The sequence below is a fragment of the Condylura cristata genome, unplaced genomic scaffold (genome assembly GCF_000260355.1).
Source record: "Condylura cristata isolate star-nosed mole 26May11 unplaced genomic scaffold, ConCri1.0 scaffold00034, whole genome shotgun sequence".
Classification (NCBI taxonomy): Eukaryota; Metazoa; Chordata; class Mammalia; order Eulipotyphla; family Talpidae; genus Condylura; species Condylura cristata.
Genome location: NW_004567135.1, coordinates 7,199,125 through 7,210,056, shown reverse-complemented (window position 1 = coordinate 7,210,056; position 10,932 = coordinate 7,199,125). Strand labels below are relative to the sequence as shown.

General features: G+C 57.1%; 2 protein-coding genes across 4 annotated transcripts in view; one reads left to right on the top strand and one right to left on the bottom strand.

The window, feature by feature from the left end:
• Window positions 1–2,443, bottom strand: part of RACGAP1 (Rac GTPase activating protein 1) — a 42,508-nt gene extending 40,065 nt beyond the window's left edge. Inside the window, exon 1 of one of the 2 annotated variants that reach the window (XM_012732470.1) lies at window positions 1,997–2,443. In XM_012732470.1, the coding sequence (XP_012587924.1) occupies window positions 1,997–2,424 (428 nt within the window). In that variant the 5' untranslated portion in view covers window positions 2,425–2,443. Of the gene's footprint in view, window positions 1–210; window positions 234–1,996 lie in introns of those variants that run through there. The other variant, XM_012732474.1, reaches the window with a different exon arrangement.
• ASIC1 (acid sensing (proton gated) ion channel 1) overlaps window positions 2,200–10,932 on the top strand; it is a 24,861-nt gene continuing 16,128 nt past the window's right edge. The window contains exons 1-3 of one of the 2 annotated variants that reach the window (XM_004692768.2): window positions 2,200–2,480; window positions 3,323–3,700; window positions 4,284–4,479. In XM_004692768.2, coding sequence (XP_004692825.1) covers window positions 3,339–3,700; window positions 4,284–4,479 — 558 coding nt within the window. In that variant the 5' untranslated portion in view covers window positions 2,200–2,480; window positions 3,323–3,338. The remainder of the gene's footprint in view (window positions 2,481–3,322; window positions 3,701–4,283; window positions 4,480–10,932) is intronic. The other variant, XM_012732475.1, reaches the window with a different exon arrangement.

The window sequence follows — 10,932 nt, the reverse complement described above, 5'->3', positions numbered from 1 at the left end:
AACAACCCTCTGGTGATTCAAATGTGCAGCCTGAGCTGGGAACCTCTGCCCTGACTTGGTTGCACTGGTAGTTTTGCCAACTGATCCAAATATGTATGCTAATAATACTTACTGCTTACTGAGGATTTACTAATAAAGCTAGCATGCTAAGCACTTTCCACGCATTAGCTCATATCATCCTCAGAAGTGTCAGTGAAATAAATACTATACCCATCTCCAGATGAGGAAACTGAGCTCAGAGAGATCAAGCGAAGGGACGGATCTTCCCAAGCCAGTAAATGGCTCGGCTAAGTCTACAAGCTGAGATTGTCTGCTTCACATCTCCTGTCTTCCCCAGATTCCTCCCGAGGCTGCATGTTGGCCTCGATCAGTCTTTCTCTGCCCCCACCTCACCTCATCACCTTCTTCCCACCCCCACAACTGCTCCCTCAGTAACATCTCAAGTGACTGAAGCAATTTGCAGTCATTTGAAGAAGCTCTATGTGTCACTCAGCCTGCCAGGGTGGGGAGCTAGGGGAATTACAGATGCTCCAAAATGATCTTCCCTCCCCCGAGGATACTTATAATACAGGAATCAGATTCTGCCTAATGTTTCTTCTGGCCCCTATTTGGTGCCCTCCCGGGGTACTCCCAAATACCCCCTTGGGTTAGTCCTAAGTATTTGATGGAGTGCTGCCACCCAGTGGCTGCCCAGGCACACGGCAGCCTCCTGTGCCTCTGGTGCTGCTGGACAGCTCCCCAACCAGAACCCAGAACCCAAGATCCTTCCTTCTTGGCAGCACCATGCCCAGGGCCCCAGTAAACGGGTCCTACACTCCCTTCTCCATATCCCTAAACCCAGGCTCTCTCTAGGGATCTCCAGCTCCTGTCCCTGACTTCCCATGTGTGCCCTGCTCACAGCTTCTTATTCAACTTCTTTCTACTTTTCCACTTTCCAGCATTTTCTCATAACAGGGTCATTCTTCTAACTTAAAGCCCAGCACCTTATCCTGGGAATACACTTCACACCTTCCTTCTCCCAGAGCGGTGCCAGCCTGCAAGTGGAGTGGAAGAGTTGCTAGAGATAGAATTATGGGTCCCCACGCCCCCCTCCCCATCATCTGACACCATCAGACCTCAACAGTCTCTGTGCTAAGAGGCCCTAATGAGCATCAGCAAATTAACAACTTCGCTTTGATTGCTCCTTCTCTGTTAATTGGATAGGGAGGGCCCCCCAAGGCCTCTCAGAGAGGAGGAGGGAGGGAGCGGAGAGGTGAGAGCTACAGGGTAGCCTCTGGCTGAGCCCAGTGCCCCAAGAATCTGCTCCACCCCTGAGTGCAGAGACCCCTTCCCTCCCTTCCTCATCCTGTTACTGCCCTGATCCCCACCCCCTATCTTTCTAAGCCTTCTCCTCACCCACTCCCTTCCCTCTCCCTGTTTCTTGACTTCTGTCCAAATTTCCTTGACCTCTGTTTATTTTCCTTCTTTCTACTCCTTCTTCAGAGGTTGGATGATGAAGGGCTGCAAACATAACCCCCCATCCCAACACACACACACCAAGGCAAGCTCATGCCTACAGAGATGGGGTCTGGGTGGCCCAGGCTGCGTGGCTGTCTACATTGGCATGCATGGACCTGTCACATGTGAAAAGCAGGGCTAGGAACAGGTGAATACATGTGTGTAAGTGGGCGAGTGCCTGCCTGACAGGCTAGGCCTCTGGGGTGTGTGGGTGTCTGTGGGGTGCTGTGAGTGGCTGTGACTGGCATGGCGTGACCCTGGTATGTGTGTGTGTCCACACGGTAAGTGCTGGGATCAGTCAAGTGTGACACGGAGCCTGAGCGTGCGTGTGTGAGTGTGCACGCACTTGTGTCACCAGAGGAAGCAGCAGCAAGAGGCAGGAGCATCGATCCGAAGGAGACAGCGCGGGGAGGGGACGCGGGGGGCAGACACCCTCCCTCCCCCCCAACCTCCCCACGCGTGCGCGACACACACACACACACAAATCACAGGGCCTCACAGGCAGGGAGACGGCTCCAGACCAGGGGGAGGCAGCGCCGCTGAGAGCGGCGGGGACGAGGGGGCGAGGCAGCCGGGAGAGCCCACGGTCCCGTCCCCGCACACCGGCCCAGAGACACCCTCGCAGACACTCGTAGGCGCGCACGCGCACCCTCTCCCCTCCCCCCTGCCCCTCCCGCCGCCTCCCGGCCGGACGATGGATCCCTGCAGATCCCGGGGCTGAGAGCACCGCGCACCGCGCACCGCGCCGAGCCCGGAGGACCGAGCCGAGCCAGGCGAGCCAGGCGGCGAGCGCGTGCGGGCTGACAGAGCCGAGCCGGCCGGGCCAGGCGGGCCGCTCCCTGCAGGGCTCTGCGCGGCGTGCCGCGGCGGCCGCCGGCTCCTGCTCCCGGCCATGAGCCCCTCCGCGGCTGGGCTCTGAGCCCGCATCTGGTCCCGCGCCCCAGGACCCGCCGCCGGTTGTCGGGTTCCCGAAGCCCCCTCAGGTGGGTCTCTGATTCCCCCACCCCGCCTTTGGCTACAGGACTCCCCAACGCCCCGAAGCCGGGACTTTCCCTCCGCTCTCGCTTTCCCCAGCTGCTGGGGTGGTTCGGTGGCTGGGGAAGGGGTGGGGGGGGTGCGCCGAGCAGGGGATCTGGCTGCAATGAGAAGCTGGACTGGGGGGGGGGGTTGGCGGGGCGGGGACAGTTCGCTGTCATAGGAAACCGCGCCCCCCCAACACACACGCATCCACCTGGGGCTGCCCTCCACTGCCCCACCCTCCACCCCAAACATACACACAGACAGCCTGCAGCCCTTGTCAGAACTGGAGCAGGTGGGGACTCAGGCTGGGCCCCTCCCCAAAGGTACCTACCTTCCTGGAGGGGTTCTGGTCCAGGTTCAGCTCAGAGAGCAAATGGCTAGGCTGGGAATCCATGACCGGTGCTCTTCGCCCCAGATTCAGCCCCTCTGGGGGAGTTTTCATCTTCAGAATGGGGGAGGGCATTCCTGTCCCATAGTGACCCCACATCTGGAGGGAACTCTTGTGCCTCCCTGTGGGAACACTGGGACTTCCCTCTTCCTGTGATGACTACATCTGGAGTCTTCCCTGGCCTGGGGAGCTTCCCTGGGAGAGAGTTCTCTTGGCCTGAGCTGACCCACAGAGCCCCAGCATTTGGAGAAATCTTGTTCTGGGAGCTCTTGTTCTGGGAGCCCCCCTCCCCAACCCCCATCACAGGTCTGGGCTGGCATACCAGGCAAGTCGGGGCCCCGGGGCAGTGAACTCTGGACATGGGAATTCCAGATGGACACATGTAGAGCGACCTCATGGGTACTGCCCCTCCTCCAGGGTCCCCTTGGCCAGGATGGAACTGAAGGCGGAGGAGGAAGAGGTGGGTGGTGTCCAGCCCGTGAGCATCCAGGCCTTCGCCAGCAGCTCCACACTGCACGGCCTGGCCCACATCTTCTCCTATGAGCGGCTGTCTCTGAAGCGGGCACTCTGGGCTCTGTGCTTCCTGGGCTCGCTGGCTGTGCTTCTGTGCGTGTGCACCGAGCGGGTGCAGTACTACTTCCACTACCACCATGTCACCAAGCTCGACGAAGTGGCTGCCTCCCAGCTCACCTTCCCTGCCGTCACGCTGTGCAACCTCAACGAGTTCCGCTTCAGCCAAGTCTCCAAGAATGACCTGTACCATGCAGGGGAGCTGCTGGCCCTGCTCAACAACAGGTGAGTGGCTCCCAGCCACCCCCCATTTCTTCCGGAGCTGCATGCACCCGGCTCCCCGTCACCCAACTTCCTCTCTAATCCACCATAAAGCCCAGTGATTCCTGGCCTCCAGCCCCTTCAAACCTGCCAGTCAGAGCAAAGCTGAGCACCCAGTCAGGGGCACCCAATCCCCGGTGCTATCATAGTCCAAAACAGCTCTGCCCCTCCCCAGCCTGAGACACTGTCACCCTTTCTAGAGTGACCTTTTCCCACCCTCCTGCCACTGTGGCCTCACCACCTCCCCTCAGGCATAGGACAGGTCATTATGGACGGGAAGAGGCTTTGGTATAATAGCCAGAGTTCCTTGATATCGCTGGACACCCCTGGACAGCCACTGCGGAGCTCTCTGTTTTCTCAGACTCCAAGGGGCTGAACCTCTGGACACACCCAGCTCCCCTTCCCGGGCCCAGCCCGACCCCCAGGACTGGGTGCGGTCCTCCTTTCCCTGTCCGAAACGGGTTATGGGACACTGGAGCCCAAAGGACGGCAGCCAAAGGCCATGCCGATGCATGGGCCACTCCCCCCGCCCCCTCCCGGACTCCAGGTATGAGATACCAGACACACAGATGGCAGATGAAAAGCAGCTGGAGATACTGCAGGACAAGGCCAACTTCCGCAGCTTCAAGCCCAAACCCTTCAACATGCGGGAGTTCTACGACCGTGCAGGACACGACATTAGAGACATGCTGCTCTCCTGCCACTTTCGGGGGGAGATCTGCAGCGCTGAAGACTTCAAGGTGGTGAGTGGCTCCCTTGGTGCACGGCTGTGAGTCATGGGGGTGGGGGGGGTAGAGGAGGAGGAGACTAGGAGCAGAGAAGCCTGTCATTGTGTTGCTACTTGGAGAGAGGAAGCTCTGTGTCCCTGGGGTTTGCTCCTGGTAGGAGAAGACTTTGCTCAGCCCAGGGGCACATTTGCTCTGTGTGAGGGCCTGACCTCAGCCTGTGTCCATGACAGCAGGAAAGAGAATGCGCAGCATATAACCCACAGATATGTGTTTGCAAGTGCGTGTGCATGTGTGTGTGTGCGTGTGTGTGTGTGTGAGGAAGAGCGCGCCTGTCCTCAAGCTTACCTCCCAGGCCACGTGTGCCAGAGCTGGGGGCAAGCGGGCCACAGCCTGCAGCCTTGTGCCTCTAAATGAGGTCCAAGGAAACTTGCAGGAAAGAAACGCAGGATTCCGCCCTCATTTCCCAGACCCAGTGAGTCAGAATCTGCATTTTAACTAGAACCCCAGGGGATTTGAATTAAAACCTTCAAAGCACTATGAAACCTGGGAGAAGTTAGGTGAGCTTTGTCTTAAATAATGTGGCAGATATTTCTCCCTGTGCCGCCCTCCCCCATAAGTGCACGTGCACACGCGTACACGCACACACACGCACATGTACACACGCACACGTGCCCACACGCACGCGTTACACACACGCACGTACACACACACGTACACACACGCACACGTACACACACGCACATGTACCCACACGCACACATACACACATGCACACGCACACACATGCACACGTGCACACACGCACACGTGCACACACGCGCACGTACACACACGCACACGTGCACACACGCGCACGTACACACACGCACACGTACCCACACGCACGCGTGCCAACACGCACGCGTGCCCACACACACGTGCACACACGCACACGTGCCCACACACGCAAGCACGCTCTTCGGCCAGGTCTCTCCTCTTCCAGCACAGAGCCAGGGTCTGGGGAAGAAGTGATTTGGGGTACATGGTTGTGGCTGAACGGGAGACCTCCTTTGCTTCTTAGAAGGGAGATGCCCCCCCACATTGGAGCTACCTCTAGCCCAGCACCCCAGAGAGAGTTAGTGGAAGCAAGAGGGGAGCCGAGCCTGGACAACTCATTGAGTTCCCGAGGGGTTAGAATCAGAGGCCAGAGGGACCAAGACCCTCGAGCTAGACGTGAGTAACCACACACACCAAGAGGACAGTGTTTGCAACTCTTCAGAAAGCTTTTTAACTCTCCCTCAGTCCCCTTGGTAAAAGGCCATGTATTACCTCTATTTGTTTATTTATTATTAATGAACTATGTTTTACATTCTTATTCATTTTTAATTTTTTTACTACTATCAGTTTTTTCTTTCTTTTAAATAATATAATAGTTTATTTTTACATCATTTTGTGCATTTTTCCATCTCAGTTGTAATCCCCTTGGGCTTCCCATCACCAAATCACCGTGTGCCACCACCATAGCCCAGTGCATTTCCCTCCCCACCCCCACTGTTTTTAATTTTTTTTATGATTTATTTTATTTATGCCTATAAGAACTGGGGTACAGGCCAGAGGTGTGGGGGTGAGAGGCTTCACCAGAGACAGAGCGGGGAGCAGAACAGGCCGACTGATGAAGTGCACTGCTGAGGGGAGCAGCGGGCGGGTCTGCCGCGCCATCTCCCTGAGCCTCCCCTGGCCAGGGATCGAACTCCTGTTGCAGCAGCTGTGGCTAGCTTCGTAGTGCTGTGCTTTAACCCGTGGTACCACCAGGAAGGGCCTTCATTCACTTTTTGACATAGGATTTCTACCCTGGGGTGTGATCTCTGTGGCCTTCCCTCACCACAGCACATGTGTGCTCTCCCCACCTCCTCACCCCTCCCTAGCTCCTCACCTTTGCCCCTTCCTCCCCGCCCCCCCAGGATGCCTCAGCTCTGTGGTCAGCTTTCAAGGCTTGTCTGCCCCTTCTTACCTCTATTTTATACATGCAGGCTTCACGGAGACACAGCCTGAGTTGCCCCAGCTCACACAGCTAGTTAATGATGGACTGAGGACTGGAATTCATGTCTCCTAAGGCCTATGCAGTGTGTGTTTTTCACTAATATTACGGACCCTGACGGCGTGTTCGCTTCCAGTCCTGGTCACTGGTCTTTAAAAACCCCTCTCCTCTGGGACCCCCTTTTTCTCCTTGCCGGCCACCAGTTCTCCACTCTCAGTTTCTCCCTTTTCTCCTGACCGTTTTCTCCTCCACTTGAGGCTTCCCCCTAGCACCATGGCAGCACGAGCTGCGTCTGTTTGTGTGGAAAGGTTTGCAGCCATGGTCATGCCTATTTGTTCCTATTGCGCTTATACAAGACTCCCCAATCTCTTTAAGCCCTGCTCTGCAGATGGATTTCTTGGGCCTTTGTCAGTCCTGGAGAACAAAGTTTACACGACCACACTCCTTGCTGAGCCATGCTGACAGAGAGCTTAGCATGATGCAAGAATCACTTGCTTCTCTTTTTCTTTTCCTCAAACAGAAGAGTCCTGGATTCCTTAAAACATGAGGCCAAAGGGTTTCCAGGCTCACCAGCTATGTCCCCAAGGGTTGCGGCCCTGTAGAAGAAGGCAGAAGTAAAAGCCAGTGGCCCCCTCCCCACCCCTGTTTCACGCCCAACACAAACAAAAAGGGTCCCCAAGGAGAAAGCCCCGTAGCTTGGATGGTTTCTGGGACAGTGAGGGGATTACCTGGCTCAATCTGGGAAGCGAACTATAAAGTGGGGATGTGGTCAGCCCATGGCTTCCCCATTCAGAGGTTCCGAGTAGCAATGCTTAAACATGTTTGGTTCACCGTATGGAGATTCTGAAGTGCGATTGGTCCATGTTTGAGGGGCCTGTTCTAAGCAGTCTAAGGGAGATGCGATTGGTTCCCGGGGTTCTGGAGCCACCCAAGTTCTTCCTTTTGCTGACAGAGAGATACACAGGCTAGCTTCTTGGTTCTGAGTTGCAAGAAAAAACAGATTTTTGTTGTCTCTCAGCCCATATAAAGAACCGACCTTGAATTTGGCCAGACCCAAACTTTTCATGCCCTTCTCCTGCCCTGTGGGGCTGACCTCGCTGTGCTGGCCTGTGGGATGTTTCTCCCTGTGGGGAGGCGGGAGTCTGCCTGGGTCCACATCTGATCTCACCCTGGTGGAAGGAGGCTCTGACTCTCCTCCAGCTCGCTGCCCTAAGGGACAGACTCTCCTTGCCTAGTGCTCGCGGGTCTCTCCTTCCTTGGCCCACAGTTGACATCTGCCTCTCCAGACTTCTATTCTCTGCTGGCCCACGGGCAATTGTCTAGACCCTGGACATACGTGGCACCGGCAGAAACATCTGTCTATAGGCTCAGAGCATAGGGAGATAACATTGCATCTTCTGCTGTCCAACAGAGCAGAGCTTCTCATCTGTGAGCTCCAAGCTCTTGCTCAGAGTGTTTGTAAAATCCCGTGGGGAGTGGCCCATGCGGACTCTTCAAGTGTCTAAGGTCAACCCTCACCCAACCGTAAGACCCTTCCCCAGAGGACTGGCATAGGAAGTCCCTGGAGGCCTCAGCTTCCCGGGGCAGCAGCAGTGACTGGCATCCCCCCACCCACGGAGCCAGCTCGTGCTCAGGGGATGGACTCGGTGGTCAGAGTGTCTGGGCCGTCCATCCACCAGCTGTGGCTGAGTCAGTTAAAGGAAGTGGGGGGTGAGTAGGGGCAGGCTGCGCTAAACATGAGAAGATGGTTTGAAACCCCTTTGGGACTGAGGCAGAGGGCAGTGGACTGCAAGTCCCACAGCAGCCTGTGTGGGCAGCCCCACCGCTCTCCACCCCTCCTCCAGAGTTACCAAAAGAGCAACCAGAGACCCGCCCATGAGGTGGCTCTTCCTGGCCACCCTTCTTCCTGGTGTGGTGCTTGGTTGCCAGGACAACAGGATCTGAGAGCACCGCTCTCCCACCCCACCTTGAGGCCAGCCAGGCCAAGTTGTGGCAGGGGTTCCAGGGAGGGGGCTGGGGTGCAGCTGCCCTTCGGGGCTGGGTGGGGGCCAGGGAGAGAGCACAGCAGCTGCTGCCAGCCTCCAGCTGCACCTTATCTGTCCCTGGCAGTGGGAGCGCCTATGTGGCTGGAATGCTGAGCAGCACGAGGGGGTGGCAGATGGTTGCCCAGTCTGCCCTATGCCATCCCCCTCTTCCAGCTGAGATCCAGAGCCTCTCGCCTGGGGGAGAGAGAAGCAGAAATTCATTTCTGGATCTTGGAAGAGAAGGAGAGGGAGGGCAGAAAAGGGAAATCCTGGGGGTGGTTGTGCAGTGGGGAGTAGTATTTTCTCTCAGAAGGGGGTGGAATTGGGAGACAGAGGATGAAGGGATGGGAATCCCTGAAGGGCCTATAGGCGTCCCCCCAGGACCTTAGGGTCAGGACAGGAATGCCCCAGAGGAGAGCTGGACTGAGGCAGGTGGGCAGAGAAATTTCCCCCAGGTTCTGGAGCAGGACTGGAATCTGCTGGAGCAGCTCAGAGGTAAGATGCTGACCTAGAGGTGTGTGCTGGCACCCCAGACCCGCACAGGGGAGCTGGCACCCCAGGGCCCGCACAGGGGAGCTGGCAGCCCAGGGCCCCGCACAGGGGAAGGCGAGGCTACCTGAAAGCCAGCCAAGCCCAGGGTGAGTGGGAGGGAGCACAGAACTGCCCCTTCCCTGGTACCCCTTCCCCCACCCCCCCGGCTTGCCTCCCTTCCTCTTCTGCACCCCACAGAAATCTCAGACCCCGAGTCCCAGGGAGGTCCTGACCTTATTACTTGGGCCCCTAACTTGAGGGACCGTGAAGGGGCTGCTGGGGGAAAGCCTGCCAGAGGGAGGAGGGTAAGTTACCCCACCAGAGGTGCTGTGGGGGGGAGGTAGGGAGCACAGGGGCAGCAGGCACAGGTGCTGATGGATAGGAGAGGCTGGATCAGAGGCTCAACTCCGCCAGGCCCTCCTGTTCTTGGATACCTGGCCCCTGCCTCATCCTTCCCATCTCTCCCTGAGGCAGAGTCAGTCCTAAGACCCTGGCTGGGGGGTCTCTCTCCCTCCCCCTCTCTCATACACAGAGACACACTTTCTTTGGGTGACTTAGTTTCCTGTCTGGCCTCCTCTGGGTCTTCCTCCCCTCACCCTGCCTTTTCTGACTCCACTGCTCTCCCAGACAGCTATCAGCTAAAAGGCTACTCTAAGTTAATTGATCTCCTGGCTGTTGGCTAAAGTAATAGGAAATTGATGTAAGTAAGTGCCTCTGGGGCAGAGCGGAGGTGGAAGTGGCGAATGGGAGGAGCACCTAGGAGCCAGGCCTCCTGCGCCAGCCTGTGGGCAAGGCCGGGCAGGGCTGCCCCACCTGCTGTGTGTCCAGGAAGCAGTGGGCTGCATGGGGCCAGGTTTCTGCTGTGGGTGGGGGATGCCCCTGAGCGCGCGGCAGCTTCGCTAAAGAAATTTCAATTCTGAGGGGAGATCCTATTAGGAAAGACAAACTGGGGGTGGGGTTTTGGGTGTCAAGCATCCCTTGACCCACTCCTGTGACAGACATCCCTCTTCGCTGGGTGCCAGGGTGCAATGAGAAACAGACGCTGCCCCTGCCCTCAGGGAGCTTAGTTGAGTGCAGTGCCCAGGGCAGGCTCAGAGCTGGGGGTGGCGGCATGGATGGATGTCACCAAGCAAGGAGTAACCTCACAGTGAGGGACCCCGCCCCCGCCTTGTAGGTGGGGTTGTCCATCACCCCAGCCCACTCAACTACTCAAAAACTTCCAGGTCTATAGAATGTGAGGTTTCTCCCCCACCTCCCCACCAGCCAGTGACCACCCAGATTCTCTCCGGTAAAGGCTATTTGCCTGCCTTGGGCCAGGCCTTTTAGCATGAACCTCCCCTCACTGTGCATCCGAGGTGACCACTCCTGTAGCCAAGAAGCTCCTGGAAGTCTAAAACCTTCCAGCCAGAACCTCTATGTGGGAATTCTGAGAGGTGAAGCTGGAAAGGAGGTGGCAAGAATAACAAGTGTGTCAAGTCGAGGTAAAGATGGGGCTGGGCATGGGACTCCGCGTTCATTTGAGGCGTGGTTCCTTCTGGCTCCATTTCTCTGTCCCCAGCCCCCACTTCCTGTGAGGGAAGAGTGCCCTATGTCCTGTTGAGGACAGCCCCTCCTTCATTTCTGGGGCACACGGGCACAGGTGTAGCTGGATGCACAGCCCAATTTTCCTGGATGCAGGGAGCAGACATCACCCTCGTGAAACATTTCACACGAGCTTGAAACTGCTGTGTGATCACCTTGAAGGGAAGTTCCCTTAAGAAACTATAAGGCTGGGGCCTCCCTTCTGCTGCTAGGGGTTAAGTCTCAACACTATGAAACTATCGGTAGCCACTGCAGCATGAGTTTGACCCCCAGCCAGGGAGCTGACCCGCAAGGTGCAGCAGACCTCTCCTGACC